Raw genomic sequence first — 25,247 nt, 5'->3', positions numbered from 1 at the left:
CTGCTGAAATAAGTAAGGCCTTCTCTGACAAAAGGCGTTGTCTGGATGGCAGCATGTTGCCCCAAAAGCTGGACATATCATTCAGCATTAATGGTGCCTTCTCAGATGTGCAAGCTACCCAGCCATGTGCACTAATGCACCCCATACCATCACAGATGGTGGCTTTTGAACTGTACGCTGATAACAAGCCAGATGGTCCCTCTCTTCCTTAGCCCGGAGGACACAACTTCTAAAAAGAATTTCAAATTTCATTTCACCAGACCACAGGACAGTTTTCCACTTCACCTCAGTCCATTGTATCCGAGCTCGGGCCCAGAGAAGGCAGTGGTGTTTATGGATATTGTTTATATATGGTTTTAACTTGCATTTGTAGATGCAGTGATGAATTGTGTTCACAGATGATGGTTTTCACAACTGTTCCTGAGCGTATTCAGAGATTTCCACTTCAGAATCATATCTGTTTTTCATGTAGTCCCCTGAAGGCCCAAAGATCACAGGAATCCAGTGTTGGTTTTTGGACTTGCCCTTGCATACAGAGGTTTCTCCGGATTCTCTGAACCTTTTGATAGTATGTACTGTAGATGATGCAATTCCCAAATTCTTTGCAGTTTTATGTCAAGGAATGTTATTCTTAAATTGTTGTACTATTTGCCCGCACAGTGTTTCACAGAGCGGTTGACCCCTCCCCAACCTAATTACAGTATTATTATTTTTTTTAACATTAACATTTAACTTTTCCAATCTTTTGTTGCCCCGTCCCAACTTCTTTGAAACCTGTTGCTGACACGAAATTAAAAATGAACATATATTTTTCACAAAACAATAAGATTTCTCAGTTTCAACGTTTGATTTGTTGTCCTTACACTATGTTCAGTGAAATATACTGTAGGGTCTCCATGATTTGCAAATCATAGCATTCTGTTTTTATTTGCAGTTTACGGTACAGTGTCACAATTTTTCTGAAATTGGAGTTGTACATTTTATTGATTTAAATTGAATTGAGTGGTCATTCCAGACTTCAATTAAGACCAGACAGAGACAGAAGAATGGACAAAGAACTAGTGAAAGCTCAAGGATTCAGAATGCTGAAAGGCAGCTACATATTACATGATTATAGTGCTATTTTCATTGCTCTCATCAAAAAGCATTCAGCTCCAATTATGCCTGTAGACGCCAGTAAATATAAGTCTGGGATTTATATTTAGCAACATCTATATTTAGAGTCGTTAACAGATATTATGTTTAAATGTTAATGCCTTTGGATATCTGATTGTGCATTTACTAACCCCATTCAATATGTCAATTCCAAATTGTTTCATATATTTCTTTTTTTAATTATTGTTTTCTGTTTAAGATATTCTGTTAGGATGCACATCCTAAAGTAAAGATGCTACCAGAGAATAGATGCATTTATTCTTTAACACAAGTAGAAATGGGGCGGCACGGTGGTGTAGTGGTTAGCGCTGTCGCCTCACAGCAAGAAGGTCCGGGTTTGAGCCCCGTGGCCGGCGAGGGCCTTTCTGTGCGGAGTTTGCATGTTCTCCCCGTGTCCATGTGGGTTTCCTCCGGGTGCTCTGGTTTCCCCCACAGTCCAAAGACATGCAGGTTAGGTTAACTGGTGACTCTAAATTGACCGTAGGTGTGAATGTGAGTGTGAATGGTTGTCTGTGTCTATGTGTCAGCCCTGTGATGACCTGGCGACTTGTCCAGGGTGTACCCCGCCTTTCGCCCGTAGTCAGCTGGGATAGGCTCCAGCTTGCCTGCGACCCTGTAGAACAGGATAAAGCGGCTACAGATAATGAGATGAGACAAGTAGAAATGGTTATAATACGAGTAGCAGTACAACACTGTTAGGTGATGTATGTTTCATTGAGAAGCTCAGGAGCTCAGAGAAGGTCCTGTGAATCAATAACTGATGTGTCCAGTGCTGTTAGGTCCTGTGTGTATTTACACCAGACTTGTAGCCCAATCATGTGATCTAAATATGAGGCATCTTGTACCTTCTACTTTCTCAAGAAAACTTTTCATTCCTTTTTTGGCTTAATGCCTCTGATAAACACTTACTGCTGATGTGCTGGGTGGCCACTCCTCTCTCTCAGGACAGGCATTGTTAATATTGTATTGGTTTTGAGTGGAGTTACACAACACCCATTGCCCCTTGGGTTCCTGCTGCTGCCATAATACAATCTCATCTAATCTGTAGTCAGTTCGTTCAGTAGTTGCATGATTCCATGATTGTGGTGCCATTTAGCTGTTGTAACTGTTTAAATTTAACTTTATTTTTGACTATTTGAATCTAAGAGTTTGCATTTAACCATTCAAAAAATGTGTTGACCCAACAATATTTCATTTTTACAAGGTTTTCTTGCTGCATTTTGCTGCTAAATGAGTAACAGTGTGGGGTCTTTAGCACAGAATTAACAAAAATACAAAAGGTTAACTCAATCCCAATTCCAAAAAAAGTTGGGACACTGTAAAACGTAAATAAAAAACAGAATGATTAGCAAATCATGGGAAAAAATATATATATATCACTGAAAATAGTACAAAGACAACACACCCAAGTGTTGAAAGTGAGAAATTGTATTTTTTGAATTGTTTTTAATAATATTTACTCATTTTAAATTTGACGCCAGCAACACATTTCAAAAAAGTTGGGACAGGGGCATGTTTACCATTGTGTTGCATCAGCTCTACTTTTAACAACACACTGTCAAGGTTTGGGAACTGTTCTGAGTTTCCTTTATTGTATTTTGCATTTTATAATATGCCAAATGTTTTCAGTGGGAGACAGGTCTGGACTGCAGGCAGGCCAGTTTAGCACCTGGACTCTTTTACTATGGAGCCATGCAGTTGTAATAGTGCAGAATACAGTTTGGCATTGTCTTGCTGATATAAGCAGGCTTTCCTTGAAAAAGACCGTATCTGGATGGCAGATTTCACAGGAAGTTTTCCATGGCGAATTCACAGGAAGTCTTTCACAGGGTGGTGAACACCGCCCCAGCTTTTGACTCTCTGAGATGCTCTTTTTATACCCGATCATGTTACTGATCTGTTGCCAATTAACCTAAATAGGTGTTTGGTTTTTTTAAACATTACACAACTTTTCCAGTCAAATCCACTCTATCAGAGCTGCATCAGGTGTACAAGTTATACAGTATGATGCTATTTAAAATGGTGCTCTATTAAAAGCCCATGACCTAAATGTTCACCTTTTTTGCAGTTAGGAATTATTGAAGATCATTAGATACTGTATATACCTGGGTTTGTTCTGTATTTCTGTTCTTTTGCATTCTTTGTATGGTATCTGTTTTACTTGTTGCAAAAAAAAAATTAACAGGTTGAATCCGCTGGTCATGAAATGTCTTCTCATATCAGCCCATTAACCTGTTTTTCACTAAATAATTACTTTAAAATATACACTATATGACCAAAAGTATATGGATACCTGATGCCAACTGTGTCCCAGGCTTTCTTGCCTGACCTCACTAATGCTCTTGTGGCTGAAAGGACAGACCTTCCAGCAGCCATATTCCAAAATCTAGTGGAAATCCTTCCCAAAGGAGGACTGTTGACATATCATTCATTGATGAATTTTGAGGTAAAGCAACGAGACATCAATCGAGTCTAATTACCATCCTGAAATTTAATTTAATCACTAAAATACAATCACTTGTGCAGTAAAATCTTGATTTCATGTTCCCACTTCAAGGTCAGAACAATATCACTGCAGTTCTTAATACTGTTTCTTAAATTAGTAGAAAATTATAGAAATATTTACTATCATTTAACTTATATTTTGTTTCCCCCTTTTCCCCTTTTCCTCTTTCTTGTTCTCTCACTCTCTCTGTCCTCCAGTGGGTGGCGTTTGCCTCTCTGTTCTTCATCCTGGTGTCTATAACCACATTCTGCCTGGAGACACATGAGGCCTTCAACCCCATCATCAACCGCACGGATGTTGACCCGCAGGACAACATCACACGAGTCTACCAGGAGACTGAGACCGAGGTCTATCTCACTTACATCGAGGGCGTGTGCGTGGTATGGTTTACCTTCGAGTTCCTCATGCGCATCACCTTCTGTCCCGACAAAAAAAAGTTCATCAAAAACACCCTCAACATTATCGATTTTGTGGCCATCCTGCCTTTCTACTTAGAGGTGGGTCTAAGCGGCTTGTCCTCCAAAGAGGCTAAAGATGTGCTCGGGTTTCTGCGTGTGGTCCGATTTGTGCGCATTCTCCGAATCTTTAAACTCACGCGGCACTTTGTAGGCCTACGTGTGCTTGGGCATACACTCCGTGCCAGCACCAACGAGTTCCTCCTTCTCATCATCTTCCTTGCTCTTGGAGTGCTTATCTTTGCCACTATGATCTACTATGCTGAGCGCATTGGGGCCAAGCCTAATGATCCCCGCGCCAGCGAGCATACGCACTTCAAGAACATCCCCATCGGGTTTTGGTGGGCCGTGGTCACTATGACTACTCTGGGTTATGGAGACATGTACCCACAGACGTGGTCGGGCATGCTGGTGGGTGCGCTGTGTGCCCTGGCTGGCGTGCTCACCATTGCCATGCCCGTCCCGGTCATCGTCAATAACTTTGGGATGTACTACTCGCTGGCTATGGCAAAGCAAAAACTACCAAAGAAAAAGAACAAGCACATCCCACGTGCCCCACATCTGGGCTCTCCAAATTTCTGTAAGTCAGGCACGAACTCGCCCCACCACAGCACACAGAGTGACACATGCCCGCTGGCTGCCCAGGACGAGGTTTTAGAAATGAACCGAGCAGGTAGGAAACCCTTCAGTGGCATGACCATCTGAATGCACGAAAAGAGACTAAATACTCCTAGCCTGAGAATGAGACTGAACCCTCTGTTTCCTTCCCTCCTGCCCCACTGACTCCTTTACTGTTCTCTCAGCTTGACTCCTGAATGCAACATTTCTCACTTTTCAGACAAGCAAGCAACTTCAGCATATCAACCTCCAGAGGCATTAAAAAACCCCATTCAGCATTTTTTTTTCCCCATTCTGTTTCACACACATATACACAGTGCCATCAGAATCTCACTCTACACCACACTCTTTTCTAACGCTGGATGCTTTCCTACTCTGGAACATATTAAGGTGAACTGCATTTTTATAGAAAAAAAAAATCATAGCATGCTCATTCAGCTCTATTATGAACCCATGCTATACTGATCAAACTTTTGGGTATTTAATGTGTTTGTATTTATATAGGCTTATACATATTTATGTAGAGCTTATAATATAGTCAATAGGAATATTAAGTCTTTTTGATGTATATGTTGTAGTAGCTGATGAAGCTATATCTGTTTAATATTAGGCAGGAAACTCTTAAGGCACATACTTTACACTGGATATCATATCCTAGACCTTATAATTAAACTAATACAGGGTGATTTTTGATGTTGTATATCAGGACGAATAATCCAGTGTTTTTTAAACAGAATGTCCATGTATTTGTAGTCACCATCACCATTTGTAGCATATGTGTTATTATTATTATAGAGAAGAATTGTTGATGAATTTCCCTATACTGAGAAATGAACAACAATTAACTTATTATTGAAAGGCCAAGACAACTATATGTAAAATCCGTGATCATATTGTGAAGATTCAAACTCACATTAGGCATAAATGTTTTCGGATGAGACAAACATGAAGCAAAAATGCAGTTCTGTTATTTTAAAAAAAGCCGAATTTGTGCTATGCATACCGTAAATGTTTATAAGTGCGTTCAGAGTAAATGAAAATGTACTTATTTTCTCTGTACAGGGAAATACCGAAACTAAATCTTTAGTCCATATTTAGTACAAAACTTGTCATCTTGCTACCTGTATAGTTCACAGACTGTTAATTATTCTCCTTTATTTCATAAAGTGTTCATGCCAAGCAGTCACTACTACACGTACACTACTCTTTTCAGAATCCTAGCGAAAAACATACTGATCAGGATGAAAATTCTGCCCCTTGACACGAGTAAGTATCTTGAAATGAGGCTAAGAGCAGATAAGTGCGTCCACTGGAAGTACTTAGACACTGTCCACTTTCAAAAGAGAGAGGAAGATCGTGAGAGTTAGAGAGAACGAAAGATAGAATTGTTTCATTAGCGTGTAATTGAGGGTAGCTCACCATCTGTGTACTCAGGAAGGGATTATAATGCTCCATATGTACACATATAGATGGATGGATGTACTGTACACATACAATGGTACACCTGAGCTCACAGATGCCAGCCCTGTCAGATACACAACAATTTGTAAATACACACAACAGCATAGATTGCACACACTCGTTCTTATATACTGCAGTATAGACAGCTGAATGAACCGTACATGCTCAAGTTACTTACTTTACACATAAGAAGAAAATTATTTAATCTTAGTTATGTAAGAAAAAAGTGCAAGTTATTACAAATACATATAGTTATACTACTAGCATACGGTATGTCTGCTAAGAAGAATAGTCTAATTTGATGGGTTTCACGTGCCCTTTTTAAATACCCTTTTGAAAAGATGCATTAGCATTATACGTGCGTTAGGATTTATAAGACTTCCACACTGATATTTTACTTATTAGTATTATAAATGGTGAAGCTTTTTTTCACATTTGCAATCTCACCCACGTAGGTGTAAGAAAGTGCAGTTGAAACTATTTTGAACCACTGCACAGACCTACATTTTGTCTGTCAGCCAGTGAACATCTTTGCAGGTAACTGAAGCTTGCTGGTGAATATTTATATATTAGAGCATACTATCGAATACAATTGCTGGTAACAAACATGTAGCAATGTTTTTTTTCCCTTTAATATTTTGTAATTATATGGTTTTAGGTGTTTGGAAAATAAGGCGTGCGGTAGAATGGCTGTAGATTATATGTTGTATTCTTGTAGATGCGATGAATGGGACCTATGACAGGTGCTGTACTCAATGAGTAAGGATGTCACTATTAGAAAAAGGTGCAGGGATAGCAATGAGTCATAACCGTGTGTGTGTGTGTGTGTGTGTGTGAGAGATAGATTACAGAAGCATAAAAATAATCCAGTATTGTTTATCTGTTTACTTATGTCCACCCATTCTGATCAAATAGTACAGTATAAATGCTTTGAACTTCAGTAATTTCCTCCCCCCCCCAAAAAAAAATTAACATTATTAAAATTATTGTACTAACTCAGACTGCTGACTCAGAAGTAGTATTCAAATAATAGTTTTCAGTCTTTTCCCCTCACCCTCCCTTTTTCATTTGATGTCTTTTTTTATTGCCTTCTACCACCACAGTTTTTTAATATGGTACTGGAGCATGTTGCCATGACGACAGTGTCCAAGCAACCACAAAATAGGAATCGGGCTCTGCATCACACCACAGTCATTCAGCTCAACTCGCACAACTCCTGCAGAGAACGAACACACACACACACACACACACACACACACACACACACACACACACACTAGCAGAGATGGATACAACTCAAAACAAAAGCATGGATTTCAAGGAATCCAGTCTTACATGATAAACAACTTAATCATTAGGTTTAGATATGAAAAATCTTACAGTATCTTCTTTTTTAATAATAATAATAATAATAATAATAATAATAATAATAATAATAATAATTTTTGAAGGCTTCAATGAAGACGAACTGTTAATGAGATATACTAGATATTTCTAATGTAGTGCCTTGAAGCCTCAGTTGCTCTTGCTTTATCTAGCATTGCCTTTGTTGTATGTCGACGCATAAGGCAGAGACGCCTGGCTAATCAGTTCGAGCCGCTTGACTCTGGGCACAATACCATGAGAAATAGCAAAGATGGACAGATGGCATCTGTCAGACTGGCACCAAACAGGAAAACACATAGCAGATGCAAAGCCAGCATGGACCTGCATTGCATGCACATACATTCCTTTTTTCCATGGTTGATGTACATGTAGTTGCTTACACACACATGCACAAACAGGCAACCTGCTGGTAAATAGCTCACCTTTCTGCTACAAGCTCTCCCATGGAGTGCACACACACACACACACACTGACATCTTAGATAGAATGCACTCATTTTTCACACCCACCACCAGAATGCTTTCAAATATCTTTTACTATGCTATAAGTTTTAGTATAAGTTATTCTTTGTTTTTATTCATGGTGTAATTTGAGGGGAGGTGCAAGAGGAAGCTACCAATCCAATTGATGAAATTCTCCAACTGTAAAACTGACACTCCCCATTTTTCATTTACTTGGGTTTAATATCACTACATTATTATTATTATTATCTCGTCTCATCATCTCTAGCCGCTTTATCCTGTTCTACAGGGTCGCAGGCAAGCTGGAGCCTATCCCAGCTGACTACGGGCGAAAGGCGGGGTACACCCTGGACAAGTCGCCAGGTCATCACAGGGCTGACACATAGACACAGACAACCATTCACACTCACATTCACGGTCAATTTAGAGTCACCAGTTAACCTAACCTGCATGTCTTTGGACTGTGGGGGAAACCGGAGCACCCGGAGGAAACCCACGCGGACACGGGGAGAACATGCAAACTCCGCACAGAAAGGCCCTCGCCGGCCACGGGGCTCGAACCCAGACCTTCTTGCTGTGAGGCGACAGCGCTAACCGCTACACCACCGTGCCGCCCCATTATTATTATTATTATACTGTGTATTATTGATTTGTAATCCCATCATATATGAAACTGAGAGATTGCACACCTAATGAGGAGGTGGTTAAGTAGCTCTGTAATATAGTTGGTTTTGTTTCAGCTTGACAACCTACAGAAAAGTCAAAATGAGTGAGATCTGTGTTCTCACTGTTTCTCAACATGTTGGATCTGGTAGGTCTTTCTATAACTGATCAGAGAGTGAAAACTTCAGATGCTTTTATCAGGCAAAGGCGGTGTTTTCAGACTGACAGATGTCCTTTTTGACACAAAAACCTATGGTGTGTGTGTGTGTGTGTGTGTGTGGGGCATCCACAAGTGTAACATTGCATTCATGTCATATGGGACTTACTGCAAGTAGCACATTCCCATTGGGAATTCACGTCACCTCTGAGTGAGAATTTTAGGAGAAACGAGGCGCCTGAAGTGAGGCATCTGAATATATGCCATGCATAGGAAAGCTTGCATATGTTTTATTTTATAATACATTACAAATATAAATTTCATGACCTAATTCAGTTCAGTTAAATATTATCTGCAACTGATAAAAGTGGCTGCAGTCTTTCATTTCAGTTAAATAAGAGCCACAGCTATCGGCTGATTAGATACCAATATCAACCATTAAACCCATGAAATCAGACTGTATTAGGAAGAGATATGCTAATGTCTAACATGAGCAAAGCTACATGCTGATGCGAGTTAATATACTACTAGTTAACGTTTAGCTCTAGTTAACAGCTAAAACTAGCTGTTTAAACAGAGCTGTGATCCATTACTTAAGCAATGCTAATAAATGCTCTAGATACTGCATGGATATGTGTCTAAGTCTTAAATCAAGGCTGGTTTAGAGACTTTGTGCTGTAAATGTACTGCTGTGTGCCATCTCAGAGCAGAAATAGTGGAGTGGAAGTAGGGCAGTCCCATTAGAGCCCCAGTACGGCTGCTCTCTGCCACGGCCTTGCTTTAGTTACCCTGCTTTTATATGTAAATAACACAGTCTTGGGGTGCAGTGGGACTACCGGCTCTGGATCTTCATACACTTATTCATAACAACCAGGGCTGGCTGATATAAATGGGATAAAGTAAGGGATAAGCCCTTACTTTTTTTAAAAGGAAAAAATATAAAAAGCTCAAATTAGACCCAATTTTTGGCATTCACATTATGTTATTTACTGTTGGTTTAAAGCGTATTACGGCACGGTGGTGTAGTGGTTAGCACGGTCGCCTCACAGCAAGAAGGTTCCAGGTTTGAACCCAGCGGCCGGCGAGGGCCTTTCTGTGTGGAGTTTGCATGTTCTCCCCGTGTCTGCGTGGGTTTCCTCCGGGTGCTCCAGTTTCCCCCACAATCCAAAGACATGCAGTTAGGTTGACGTGGGGCGGCCTTGGGCTGAGGTGCCCTTGAGCAAGGTACCTGACCCCTGACTGCTCCCCGGGCGCTCTGGTGTGGCTGCCCACTGCTCTGAGTGTGTGCGTGTGTTCACTGCTTCAGATGGGTTAAATGCAGGGGATGCATTTCACTGTGCTTGAAGTGTGCATGTGACGAATAAAGGTTTCTTCTTCTATTAATTTTGTACTTTTGAGTAGAACCAAGGACAACAGCACCACCAGTGATTAAGTAAATCTACACAAATATGGTATGAATTAGAGGCTGCGGCTGATTTCTTTCAAGCCCAGAGTGTTGACTCACAGTGGCAGAGGGGGACAAAGTACCCAACTTCATTATTTAAGTCAAAGTACAGATCCCACTGGTCAAACATTACTCCGATACAAATGAAAGTTGTACAGTCAAATTTTTACTTAAGTTAAAGCACTGACGTACTTGCTTTTAAAAATACTTAAGTATTAAAAGTATATTTTCTGTCAGCACATTGTTGTATTATTGCCACAATGCTTACAAAACCTAATGCCTCTGAAGCAGCCTACTGGATTTACTGACTAACTCGTAGAACCTGTAGAATAAACACCTTTAAACACAGATTTCTACATTCTGTTTATTTGGCAAGATTATGTTAAAACATGGCGGCACGGTGGTATAGTGGTTAGCGCTGTCGCCTCACAGCAAGAAGGTCCGGGTTCGGGACCCGTGGCCGGCGAGGGCCTTTCTGTGTGGAGTTTGCATGTTCTCCCCGTGTCTGCGTGGGTTTCCTCCGGGTGCTCCGGTTTCCCCCACAGTCCAAAGACATGCAGGTTAGGTTAACTGGTGACTCTAAATTGACCGTAGGTGTGAATGTGAGTGTGAATGGTTGTCTGTGTCTATGTGTCAGCCCTGTGATGACCTGGCGACTTGTCCAGGGTGTACCCCGCCTTTCGCCCGTAGTCAGCTGGGATAGGCTCCAGCTTGCCTGCGACCCTGTAGAACAGGATAAAGCGGCTAGAGATAATGAGATGAGATGTTAAAACATATTTCTGAAACTTCAGAATAAGTTTCCGACTTCAGATAAGTTAACATCATTCATATTAGCGTCACTCCATTTTTACATGCTAACTAACAGTGTGCAAGTTAACTAGCTATGTATAAATGTTAGCCGTGGACAAGGCGACGGCAACTTGGTGGGAAAATCCATAGAAAGTCATTTGACTAACCAGACTGCATAGCTATTGCAACATTATCGCTAGCTCTAAAAGCACAGACAACTTCACTACAAGCTTTCTCTTGGAATAAAACGTTTATATACCTCAATATGCTTCTGCAGTTTGGACGGTGAGTTTTTGTAGGCTGTGATGTGGTTGATTTTTGGCAAACAAAGCAAATATTTTAAACGAAACAAATCTTTAATCCTTTCAGAAAACTGAAACGATGGTTCTAGGTCATGGGCGCATGCATTCCTCAGAGGAACCGCTGAGAAATCGTTGAACTTGATTTTTGGATGTGACGTGACCTTAGTGATTACTGATAGGCTGTCTCAGTGTCACCTGCAAAAAAATCAATCACGTTTATCAAAGAAAAGAAAAAAAATATCCACTTTCAAAGCTGCTTCATAGTAAAGAGTAACAAGGACCTTGATAGGAATGTAGTGGAGTGAAAAGTACGATATTTGTCTTTCAAATGTAGTGAAGTTAAAGTCATAAGTTTCCCAAAAAAATATACTCTAGTAAAGTACAGATACTCAAAAAGTGTACTTAAGTACAATACTCAAGTAAATGTACTTCATTACTGTCCACCTCTGCACAGTGATAGCAAATGATGACACACTTCCTCCTAGAGTTTGTGTGCATGGAGGATAATTTTTAAAGCCAACTTCACTTACACATACATGTATATGTATGTAATGATTGAGAAGACAAAGTAAAGGAACAGAAGTAGAAGTACAAATTCCACAAATGTACAAATGACAGAACCATAACTTATACCGTACATGGTTTGAGCAAACTCTTCTGATATGACATGATTACGGACTTGAAATACTTGACGTACAAAAATGTAAGAATCACAAACGGAGCTGCCAATCTGTCTTTCGATTAATATGTTTCTACACTCATTAGGAACACACATACACCTGCCGTTTTATACCGTTATCTAATCAGCCAATCCCTTGACACCAGCACAATGCATAAAATCATGCAGATACAAATCAAGAGCTTTAGTTAATGTTCACTTCAAACATCAGAATGGGAAAAATTGTGATCTCAGAGTGTGACTTTCACTGTGGCATGGGTGTTGGTTTGAGCCAGATGGACTGGTTTGCATATTTCAGAAACTGCTGATCTCCTGGGGTTTTCACACACAGCAGTCTCTAGAGTTCACCCAGAATGGTGCGAAAAACAAAAAACCTCGAGTGAGTGACAGTTCTGTGGGTGGAAACGTCTTGTTGACCGGAGAGGTCAGAGGAAAATGGACAGATTGGTTCAAGCTACATACCAGGAAGGATATAGTAACTCATAGCAACTCTTTACAACCGTGGTGAGCAGAAAAGCATCTCAACATACAACAGCAGAACGTCACACTGGGTTCCACTCCTGCAGCCAAGAACAGGAATCTTAGAATCAAGAACAAGTTCCTATTAAACTGGCCAGCAAGCGTATGTATATAAGTAATAACCTACAGTATGACCCCGTGCTACCTTAAAACGCTTAACCATAATAGTTTCATACTAGAAACACACGCATGCATGCACTGATAGGTAATAGATTTTGTCTTCAATATCATTCATGACCAGCTGTCACTGATCATAATATATTATCATGGCATGAACACACTTTCATGCAAAATCCTTAAACCTGAGGCATTGTTTGTATTTAATATTGCATTACATGGTATCTTTAAACAGCTCTGTTCAACTAATGAGACACATCATCTAAAACACACGCATGCACGCACGCATACGTACACGCTTCACCCACGTGCCCACACACATTCACTGCAGATAAAACGTTCACATGAAAAGAACACACCATTACACACATTTGTGCGTGTTTTGCCATGCATCTCAGTAAAAGCACATTTTTTAATGTGTATTTTAAGACAGAGGAGGGCACAGGAAGCGAGAAAAACAATAAACGAATGAGAGGAATGCCTTAATTGTGTGTGTGGAGCTATTCTAAAGATGACTCACACCCCACTCCCCTCTTTCCACCTCATGCCTTCATCCCAGGAGTTTTGCGTCACATCCCAGCACTTCCTTGGTATGTGTGTGTATGTGTGTGCGCGTGCGTGTGCGTGCACCCATCTATTTATACACGTATGTGTGTGTATGCGTGTCTGTAAAGCTGTGTGTGAGTCACTGTTGAGGGACTCTGAGCAGGTGAAATGTGAACAAATACAGTGCACTGGGGACAGACATTAGAGGATTACTGCTGAATGGAAGCCATATTTAATAAGACATAATCTGGTTTATATTTTATGGCTGTTTCTTCACCAATAAGATTAACATTGGCAGAGGTTGAAGTTTATTCCATCACTTGTCTATAATGAAACAGGATTTCTATAATATTTCCAAACAGGCTTCAGAGGTCCTTTATCGATAACCTTTAAATTGCTGCAACTTGACTACAACGGTTTTATTAGGTGACCTTAACAAATGTCAGGAGGAACCTTTGCGATTAATGTGTAATATAAAGTTCAGCAAATCCTTTGCAGCGTCTTTTTGGCAATACTCCGCTTTCTTGCCTTCTTGTGATCGATGAAGCATAAATTTATCAGAGTGCTTGATGCCAAAGAGTGCACAGGTGAACAGGCTGGTTGCTGTGCAGCATCTCTATAAATTCCTCTTCAGTGTGAAACTAACTGTCTTCTGGTTCTCTATCTTTAGCCCTTATTCATAATTACTTACTGCTTACTAATGAGACACGGGCATGCAAATGTACACTTATTTGTTTTAATTATTGTGCTGACTTTTTATGTGGCTTACTTTGTAATATATTTGATTGCATAATATGTAAAAAAAAAAAAATTAAACAGTAAGCAAGAATGCGGTTTCCTGATTGGGTGTATGGGCATATCGAAGACGAACTGATCTAAAGGGTTTTTAAATCTTTTCACTGAGTACATTTCAATCAGCCTACAGCTGTGTCCTTTCATGATGAGAGTAATTATAAAAGATGTCGTTGACAGAGTTCAGCAGTTTCACTCACATACTCACAAAGGAGGAAGACAAGACAAATCAGATCTCTAATCATTTTTATTCTATCCACATTCACTGGATATGAGCAATCGTACGCTCTGATTGGCTACGAGGCTATCAGCTCATATACCGTAAGTAGAGAAAAACAAAATGGCGGAGCGTGTTGCTGAACCAACCGAGGATGAAATACTTGAAAACAAGACACCCCCCTCCAAAAAAAAGGCACAACAAAATACGGAATGAAAGTATTTGATGGTAAGAACGTATCTTTTTTATTTTTCAATAATTATTATTATAGCATTTTTCACAAATTGCTCCTGTCGTTTAGCTGGTTTGTTTTGTCGGACGTTTTGTATAAAGTTTTTATTAATCATCTCATCTCATTATCTCTAGCCGCTTTATCCTGTTCTACAGGGTCGCAGGCAAGCTGGAGCCTATCCCAGCTGACTACGGGCGAAAGGCGGGGTACACCCTGGACAAGTCGCCAGGTCATCACAGGGCTGACACATAGACACAGACAACCATTCACACTCACATTCACGGTCAATTTAGAGTCACCAGTTAACCTAACCTGCATGTCTTTGGGCTGTGGGGGAAACCAGAGCACCCGGAGGAAACCCACGCGGACACGGGGAGAACATGCAAACTCCGCACAGAAAGGCCCTCGCCGGCCATGGGGCTCGAACCCGGACCTTCTTGCTGTGAGGCGACAGCGCTAACCACTACTTTTATTAATCAAATTTGCAAAAAATAAAAATAAAAATGCTGTTTCTCAAAATCCAGTGAATGTGGATAGAATAAAACAGTTATTCCATTCAATCTCGTTGTACATGCTTTACAGCTCGACTCGATTTCTTGGAATAACTGTTAGTTAGCCTTTAATGTCTATTTGTACACATGTACATTAAGCTGAAGATGTTTGGTAATCTGTCCAGCAAGAGAATGAGTGTGCTATCCCAATGCAGTTCACCAGTTCTTATAAAAAAAACACCACATAGTATGCATGTTATATTCACCTCCTCCTTCAAATATATCCTCCAACCCTACAGAGCGCACTGTCCTCTCTTCATTCACTTCCTCCTCCTACCTAACCCCTGCTATGAGGCATGCAACCCGTCAAGCATAGCCCTGCACCTGTATTCTCTCACATGTGCTTGTGTGTTCGAAGATCCCAAACTGAACGGCGAGGCGGCTAAGGCAGCGCTGGCCAATGAAGACTGTCCACACATAGACCAGGCCATTTCTCCTGAGGACGGCCAGATTTTTAGCCCCTGCGAACCACGCGGGGAAACTCCATGTTTCCTTCTAAATATGACCGGCCGAGCCACACACCCTGGCGCCAGAGTGAGGAAAGGTACGTAGTAGCTATTCACATACACACAAATGCATTTTAACACGCAAGCTACAAATCGCATACACATAGTGAACACAACCCAAAAAACGTCTGTCTATACATCCCAAAATTATTCTGAAGCAGAGCGCACTCATAACAGAGAGACAGTGAAAAGGTCGAAGAACACAATGCAGATCTGCCGTTCAAGAAAATCTGCTAGAATATTTTTTTTCATGCAGTATAGCCATACTTGCACTCAGACACCATTAAAACATGCTGTCTGGACTACAAAAACAATCTTTTTTTCAGTTTTTACATTTAATCTACATTACTTCCATTAGATACTGGGCATGTAATGATATATCGTGCGATGATAAATTGCGATACAAATTTATGACGATTCAAAACGATGAAATAAAAAAAAAAATCGCGATTATTAGCTCATCTGGCCGACAGGCGATGAGCTTATGCCATCATGTGTTGTCCGTCGTCCGTCCAGCGTCGTCCACATTTCATGAAAATCACTTCTTCTCTCTCAATTCTTCACCAATTTTTATTCTTTTTGGCAGGAAGGTAGGTCTGCCTTGGGTGCATATAGCTTCTACCCAAATTTGCATAATTACAATTAAAAATGAAGATATGGAGTAATTAATCAATATCTAACTAGCAGTTTCCACACAAATCGCTTCTTCTCCCTCAATTCTTCACCGATTTTTATTCTTTCTGGCATGAAGGTAGGGGTACCTAGGCTGCATATAACTTTTACCCAGATTTGCTTAATTACAATTATTAATGAAGTTATGGATTAATTAAGCCTTAATGAGCAGTTCAACAAAACCTTCTTCTCGGTCAATTCCTCGCCATTTTGGATTCTTTCTGGCAAATAGGTCGGTATTCCTAGAGTGTATATAGTGTATATAGCTTGCCACATTTATTGAGCAAGGAGGCCCACTATAGGCTACATCCACATGACAACGGCAACGAGATTTTTTTTTTTAAATATCGCGTCCACATGGGCAATGGATCAGTAAAATATCAGGTTCATATGGCAACGCAACGCTTGCTGAAAACGATGCAATACACATGCCACACCACTACGTGCGCTGTAAGACGGTCCCATTGGAGACACCAGAACAATAGAAGTAGACGTATGCGCATAACTGCGCATGCGTACAGTGACTATCCCTGTCACTGTCACATGCACACACTTTCTCACTCCCTATCCTATGGATATAGTCCCTTTAAATCACGTGCTCGTTTTTTGAATGGAGACGTGGAAAGAGGAATGAATGGGGGTAGATGGAAGCCGGTATGCCAACATTCTGATATCCTCCAGAATTCTTTAATGGTCCGGAATAAATTGAATGCTACACATTGATGAATTACTTTGTTCTTCTACGCCCTTTTTGAGGACTGTATTGTCGGACTTAAACCAACATCTGAAGAGGTGAGATTGCTCCTTTTTTTTCCCTATTTTTGCTGGCGGGATTGACTCTGCCCTAAGGGCTATTCTCTCTCTCTCTCTCTCTCTCTCTCTCTCTCTCTCTCTCACTTTGCACCATTACACAATAAATATTCACAGTAAAAATATTTCGTAAGCGCGTTTCATGAACCAAGTTATAGGATTTGTTGACAACTCTCATCGAGTTCGTTACACTTCTACCCGGCGTGAAGCACATGTGGTTGTGACGTCATCGTAAACAAATCCGTTCTACTCATCCAGACGACTTCGCAACGGCTCCGTTGCCAGATTTTTTCACTCTGGAACCCGTTCTCAAAAGATTTCGTTTTGGGGCACCCAAAACGCCGGTGCCATGTGGACGCCAGGCCGAAACTATAAACAATTTTATCAGATTCACCTGAATCCGTTGCCGTGTGGACAGGGCCTTAGATAGTTCCTTCTGGACTAGACTAGGAGTGAGCTATGCTGTCATTGATGGTCTGATTATCAGTTTGCATAATCCCTTAGTTTTTCCTAGCTGTAATTGCATTGTTTAGACAGCAGAGGGACGTAAAAATAGTGGGCATACATGTAACTTCACCCTCGGCGGAAGTAATACAGCTCTAATGCTGCGACAAATAGATTTAACATGAAGCCGGAGCTATATTTTTACAGACTGCTGAAAGCTAAAAAAAAAGAAGAGAAAAGATAAGAAAAGAAAGGAGGTAGTTGCTTTCTGTTTAAGTCTGACTATAGCCTTTACAAATGTTCATATATGTTTATTAAGAAAAGGCCTATTATTAAAAAAATAAAATTTTTAATCAAAGAAACATTTTAGTTAATAGCCTATTATATTTTTCTTCAACTTTTGCAAATATGGGTAAATAATTATTGTTGGTTATTCAGAAAATGAAACAAAAGGGTTTTTTTAATTAAAAAAGGAATATTTAAGTTGATAAAGAGTACAAAAATAAATGTTGCATTACTTTTGGTAATTAAAAGTTGCTTCATTTAATTTTTTTTTAAAAATATCATGGGAAAATCGAACCGTAAACCTACTATTGAATATTATGAATTGAAAGGAATTGTGAATTGAATGAATCATTACATGCCTAGTACTAACCTTATGTTCACACTAGCAAGTGAATATTCTATAACCAGTAATATTCCTGTTCTACAGATTTGCTCAACACGGGCCGCAATTTCAGTAACAGCAAGGACCAAATAATGTTTGACCTGAAATATTCTCAATTCTATGCAAATTAATTTTGATGCAGTAAAGTAATTGGCTCGAATGATTCCTTGGACCAATGCTATGGAACTTGTGGCCTAACATTTCTTCGTTAGTTTCTATCTGCAATTAATTCCCATTTAAGCGATCACTACAAGTGATACAAACCAACTTGTCTCTCGCTAGTGTGAACATCGGGTAATGGAAACGACATCTTGAGTCTCCACAGCTCTAGAGCTACATAACTACATTCCTCCAACTCACTCCACTTTTCTAAACATGCGATAAGTTTTTTTTTTTTTTTTCCTCTCAGCACCGTCTTGCATTATGTTCAATCTCACTTTGACTCACATACAGCTGCCTCTTGGGGCCAACCTTAATCTTCCCTTTTTTCTGTTTTTTTCTTTGTCGTTTGTTTGTTTTTTACTTGTTATCTCCTCCACTTGCCCGTCTGTCCGTCTGTCTGTTTGTGTCTGTTATTCCTTCCATCTTTTCCCCGGGTCCTCTGATTGGCTCATAGCTGGAACATTCTCAGGAAGGGCAGGGGGGGAGCTGGCCGGTCCCACGCTAGGCTACCCGCTGTTACAGCTAGGGTGGACCCACAGCCAGGAGGATGGCCATGCCAGAGTCACCACCTGACTACCAGCCCCACTCTAATCACAAATAGCAGAGTGCAGATGCCTTTTAGGACAGCATTAGCAACCCTCCATTCCCTGCAGCTTGAGAGATCCCTGTCATATTTACAATATTTAAATCAGTATAGGGAAATGCCGCTTGTACACACTCATCCTCCTGCAGCCATCCTAAATACAACCAAGACTGTTGAGATGGAAATTCGTCAGCTTGTTAGTTTTCAACTACAAAGCCAGAAGCAAGGAGTAGGTCATAGATAAACATTATGAATGAGAAAGCTTTCGGCAAGATCTTTTCATCCTTTGTAGCCAGACTGACGATGATCATAGATCTATGTATAATATTCTAAACAGAGGCTACATAAGACAAATAAACGTTGAACTAGAGTGTCATCACTAGTCAAGCAATAGCACTGTCTCTCTGTGTCTTGTGTCCAGCTCTGTGTGAGCATGCTCTGTTTAATTCCACGTTTCCACTTTTAGAAGCACCATAAGAACAATCAACAGCTACACAGCACACACACTTCTCCTACACATGCAGTATATTTCTGTCTCAGTTTGCTGTTTAAAATGTGTTGATTGTGTTTGTAAGAGCTTTTGTCAGTGTGAACGTATTATGTACATATGTAGGTTATGTGAGCAAAAGTGTATGTGTGTGTATGAAAGAGAGAGAGTCGAAATATGTTTGGATGTATGATATTGCTGTTTTAAATCGAGTTCTGTATTTTGGTGTGCTGCTGTGTGATGCATGTTTTGGACCAGTTTATTGGCCTCCCAGCATGCTTTGTCCTGCTGCTAGGGCTGGTATGGGTTGGGAGAAAAGGGTCCTGTAGTGAGTACACAAACGAAAAAGTCATAAAACGGGTAGTAACGAATAAGCAAATGATCATTGTGTTGATCATGACAGTCATAATAGTCACTTCCTGTAACCATTCAACACAAGCAGATCCTTTCTGGGCAGTCGTAAGATGATCACGTTTAGTGAGAGATTTTTAGGCCATATCTACTAATGCTATGCAGCAAATTAGCTTGATATGGCAGGCAGGAAGACACTTAAAACTGTGGATCTAATGAACATATGGCTGGTGCAGTAAAATATTTATGTGCATGCACATACTTAATAGATCACCTACAAAACCCAGCATCATAAATTGGTCTTAAACCAGCTGTAATTTGTGCTTCTCTTTGGCCTAGTCCACACTAGCACTAATAATGAAATTTAATTTTTTTTTTTTTTTTATGTTTTGGCTACACTGCCATTTTCAGTCCATTTTCCACAAGTTTCCCATCAACAATGAAGTACAGAGATTATAGAAAAAAAGGCATTCCGGGTGTCGGACATTGAAAAAAGAAGTACACTGGGTGTCTGGCCCATGATCTTTCTATGATTTTCAGTGCTGCAGTTACTTGGTGTATGGCAGACTGAGACAATGAACATTAAGCACACTTTCTCGCAGCCACAGTATTGCTTGTATACTGTACAAAGCATTCAAACGGGGAATTAAAATTCCTAATCCACCAAATGTACGGTATTATTGACAAAAAGACGTGTTTTGTTGTGTGGTCGAAATTGCCTTTTTAATGCAGGTGGAAAGACAATATATATATATATATATATATATATATATATATATATAAAAGACACATTTTCATAGGTAGTGGTGAAAGACAGGACAGAAGAGTATTATTTCAATATGAGCTTTATTGCAGAAAATCCATAGCAGGAGTCACATATAGGCAGGCAGTGTTAAATGGGATCAACCAGGAAGTACGCTGAAAAAGACTTGGACTTAAAGCTATAAAACACAATTAAACTTTGCAAAGGTACAAAAAACATCAGGTTTTATTCTGTCCACAATCACTGGATTTGAGCAATCGCACACTCTGATTGGCTACTCTACTTCTAGGATATCAGCTCATATACCATGAGCAGAGAAAAACAAAATGGCGGCGTGCATCAAGTCAGATATATCACTTTGTTATCAAATGTTTAAAAGAAACAGAAATAGCTGAAAGAATATAGTTTTTCCCCCAAAATCTCCTGTTCCACACTCCAGCCCAGTCGGTGGCAGTAATGCACCTTTAAGTTGGTTTGCCAACCACAAAACCAACCTTCATCTTTAATGACGGCAACACCAGGCTCTTGTTGAACCTGATTAAAAAAAAAAAAAAAAACGAAAAAAGAAGAAGACGAAAATGACGGACGATGTGACTGAACCAACCGAGGACGGAATAAAAACTCTACTCGAAAAACAACCCCCCCCCCCAAAAAAAAAGAAAGTATTTGATGATAATAACATATCTTTTTTATTTTTCAAGAATTATCATGATAGCTGTTTTTTCACAAATTGCTCCTGTCATTTCGCTGGTTTGCTTACATTCTAAGCGGAAATGATTTTGTCGGACGTTTTGTATAAAATTTTTATTTATCGAATTTGCTAAAAATAAAAATGCTCTGTTTCACAAAATCCAGTGAATGTCGATATAATAAAACAATTATTCCACTCAATCTCATCGTACATGGCTTATAGCTGATCAGCGCTACGCACCTCGTTGGCTATCAGCTCATGTACGACTTGATTTCATGGAATAACTGTGAAATACATAGATAATCTAATCAGTGAGTGACACAGAACAGGTGAACACAATCAGATAACAAACCAATAATATGACGAGGTAGAGATAAGACTAAAATAGAAAACCAAATCACATGATGCAAAGGGGGAAACTGTGAGAGCAGCAAAATAGATGGGGGAAAAAAAGGATGCGCTTTAAAATTTACCAGTGTTAGTGAACTAGTTACCAGAGTAGGTCTTAGTAAATATGACCCTTTTCCTGTCTTGAAGTGCAAATAAATTTTCCAAATACCTCAAACATATTGTAGCATTTCTCCTGCACCTTGTTCTCCAGTCATCCTCTATCCTACCTTATACCAGCCCAAACATTTCCTTCGTGCATGTGTGCTCTTTTTAACTGCATGAAACCTGACAGCTGGTAAAATGACCCAGAGCAGCTGACAACTCATCAAGATGTAAATCCATCCAGAAAACTAAGAACAGAGTTCAAAGTCTGTGTATCTGACTGTCATTTGCATATTCTTCTGCACTGAACCAAGGTGAGAAAAAGTCCTGGCACCTGGGTAATGTAGTCAGTCAACAGAGCTGGCCAAGTGGGTGTTGTTATCCACTACATCCTGTGCTCAGCTTGTTCTTGCACAGAGCTCCCATTCTTCTTTATTCTGTGGGGAATGAATGGTGAAGTAGGGAGCAATGTTCTAATCTGTCTGCTCGAACTTTACAGTCCTCCCTCCTTCTCCTTCTCCTTCCCTTCTCTTCTAACCCCCTAGCCTCTGCTGTGTTGGTGTGCTCTGTCCTTTTCTGTCTTCGTCCAAATTGGAGCTGTGCTTCTTTCTCTGGCTTTCTTCTCTCCTCTTTCTCTGTCTCGGTGGCTTTCTGTCACTGCTGTTTGTCTTTCGCTTTCATAGAGCTGTTAGAAAGAAAAAAATAATAATAATCTGTCGAATCTCAAAAGAAGTTCTCAGGGAAAGTGGATACACCAGGCTCCAACTGCATATCCTACATATCTAATTATATACATACTTGAGGTTTCATTTAATTCTCGCTTTTGTTTTTTTATTTTTATTTTTTTTTTGCACTGTAGCCCTGTTTAATTCACCAGCAGACACATGTACATCAAACCAGAACAATAAATGCAGTCGGTCAGTGGCAACTTGTAGCTGAAACGAGAGCCCAAGACGTTGAACGGTTTTCTACCCATGCTGCACCTCTTCTTTTTGTTTCTTAATGCACAAAAACCTGCTCAGCTTCGAGTCCTCTTCTTTTTACTCCTCTTCACCTGCAAAATAGGTTTCCACCTCTGTCCAGTCTGACAGCGAAGCCCCCTGCCCTCCCGCAAAAAAGTCTCCTGCATGCCACAGTCTCTTTCTGCTGTCCTGAGCAGCTGTCTCTCTAAAGTTTCCTTCTTTCTCTATGTCTCTGTCCATTTCTACTCTTTTTTTTTTTTTTTTGCGAATCTGGATTGTCCAAGAATCCATTGCTGTTTTTTTCCCTCCGTGAGGAGTCTCTTCACCTTATTTTTCCCTCCCAATCGTCCTCATTGTGTAAGCTGAGTTGAATGGCCGAGGCACAGTGGCAGGATGACCCTGAGCAACCCCACCCTCCCCTGTATTCTCTACTACAGATTCCTGTAAAGACGAGACTGTCCTAGTTAAGTATATGCAGGCAGAAGCGCTCCGTGTGACCTGACCACAGGACCACAGTGAGGAGACTCAGAGAGGAGAACTTTCCCTCTCCAACGTTTCTTGGCTCCGCAGTGGCTTGAGGTCACTTTCCAAAGGAGAGGCGTGTAGGGAAAAGGAAAGAGGCAAGTCGATAGGATATTGGTTCTACGTGTGAATATTTCCTTCACATACCGTGATTTGATGAGCCTCTCAAAAGAGCAAGGGGTATTTTTTTTTGTGACAAGGACCTTTTTTTTAAGGACTGAAAGTGTGGACAATAATACATCAGCACCGAAGGCATGGTACAATCTGCTGTTGATTTGACAAAGAGTGGAATAACATTAGTAATCAATGGTTCATTATATCCACTTCTAATGGTATGATCTACAATGTCCTATGTGACAATTGTAGACGGCTTACATTTTAGCATGAGTTGCATGGTGGTATGTTAAAAAAAAAAAATTGCTTACTGCTGTTATGAATATCTGTATGAAAAAAACTATATTTTCTTTCTTCACTTTTTGAATACGCTTCATGTAGCCATGATTACAATATGTTCAAAGATGTACATTTCCTTAGCAGCGAATTATTCACTTTAACATATTTTCATTTGTGCTTCTAACTACCTGTAAGCCAGCTCTGGTCATATTGACCTTAAATCCTGAATGAGAAACGAGTCGTTGCTGAGGAGGACAAAAGAAATGGTTTCAGCAAGCTTTCTGTGTGGTCAATTCAATCTTTTCATCTTGTTTCTGTTTGGCATGCTTGTGCTATTGAATCTTACTTAGAGAAAAAAAAAAGAGCAAATTTGGTTGATATTTTTTCTGTTTTATGCTATAATATTGGTGCGTAGATCATGTGGAGAGCTATCGTGAACAACTGTTTATTTCACATATTAAGTACAGACTTTTGACAGTGTTATTTTTTTTGAAAAATAAATGAATTTAAAAAAAAGACAAAAAATGTCATCGTGATAAAAGAAGGGTCAGGATGTGTGTCGCACATCTACTCATATCTTTCCTTTTAGGTAAAAAATGATGAAAAATTTTAAAAAGACAAATGTATATTTACAACATAAGAGCACTGTATGCAATTTAGAAGTGCGGGGAGTGAATCAGATGCATGCACAATGTTATGCAAAACAAAACAACAACAACAACAACAACAAAAAGTTGACAGATAAAAGAGCACATGGTTCCAATTCTAGCATGAAATAAATTTTGTATGAAACCTGTTTGCAGAGTTTGGTTTTTCATTGAATGGAAAGGAATGTTTATTTATTTATTTATTATTTCTCTCCTGGTATGAACCAATACTCTCTTTGACCTGGTGATAAAAGGGCAAAAAGAGGTTGTCAAAAATGACTGAAGGGAGGAATAAAAAGAAAATGTGTGTCTGGAGGAGACAGCATGTCAAACTGCGCTTGCAAGCATGGAGACAAACGAAACAAGTGACCTTCTGAAGGAACAGCCGATAAACCGGGCTGCATGATCTAAACGCTATTAAGCTGATATGCAAGAACTGTATGTACCACCATCATGTATTATGCATTAACCGGAGCATGGTCGAGATGCATGTTAAACGTGTTTGCTTTACCATTTTGTGCTCCTTTTTATCTCTCCTTACCTTCTTTCCATTTCCCTGTGAACATCATCCTCCACTCCACCTGTCTGGGTAATAACTGGTGTGTTGTCTTTCTTCTTTCCCTGTGTGTAGCGGCGGAAGGGCCTGGCCGGAGCAGGCGGCCTGCAGACTCTGTGTGTGTCATGAACCGTGGTGTTCCGACCACTCTGTGCATGGCTCACAACACCTCTGATCCCACCTGATTATCTTGTCTATTTGTCGTACATAACCGAGTGGCTAAACCAGCTTACAAGACGGAAGCGTCTTCTCATGTACCTCCCTCCCCTTTCTACACTTTTCTAGGAAGAAACGTTTCCACTCTCGTTTTGTTTGTTGCGCTGTCATCTTACTGTCAACCTTTCTATTTGTGGTGTAACTGTGATGTGAGTAAGACTGTGTTTGACTGCATGAGTGTTATCATCTGTGCGACTATCCATGTTGTTAATGGGCTTTTTGTGTCTACTTGTGGTTTCCGTTGATAGTTCCGAGTGACATTTTCACTCAACT

At 40.1% G+C, this 25,247-nt stretch overlaps 1 protein-coding gene across 4 annotated transcripts in view; it reads left to right on the top strand.

Annotated features, from left to right (window-relative positions):
• kcnc1a (potassium voltage-gated channel, Shaw-related subfamily, member 1a) overlaps positions 1 to 24,943 on the top strand; it is a 90,108-nt gene extending 65,165 nt beyond the window's left edge. Inside the window, exons 2-5 of one of the 4 annotated variants that reach the window (XM_060911147.1) lie at positions 3,859 to 4,789; positions 15,409 to 15,594; positions 23,788 to 23,796; positions 24,843 to 24,943. In XM_060911147.1, the coding sequence (XP_060767130.1) occupies positions 3,859 to 4,789; positions 15,409 to 15,594; positions 23,788 to 23,796; positions 24,843 to 24,943 (1,227 nt within the window). Of the gene's footprint in view, positions 1 to 3,858; positions 4,805 to 15,408; positions 15,603 to 18,765; positions 18,885 to 23,077; positions 23,143 to 23,787; positions 23,797 to 24,842 lie in introns of those variants that run through there. The other 3 variants (XM_060911148.1, XM_060911146.1, XM_060911149.1) reach the window with 3 other exon arrangements.
• Positions 24,944 to 25,247: the final 304 nt, after the last annotated feature.

The sequence above is a fragment of the Neoarius graeffei genome, chromosome 27 (genome assembly GCF_027579695.1).
Source record: "Neoarius graeffei isolate fNeoGra1 chromosome 27, fNeoGra1.pri, whole genome shotgun sequence".
In the NCBI taxonomy this organism is placed as follows: domain Eukaryota; kingdom Metazoa; phylum Chordata; class Actinopteri; order Siluriformes; family Ariidae; genus Neoarius; species Neoarius graeffei.
This window is presented reverse-complemented; position numbering and strand designations above follow the sequence as displayed.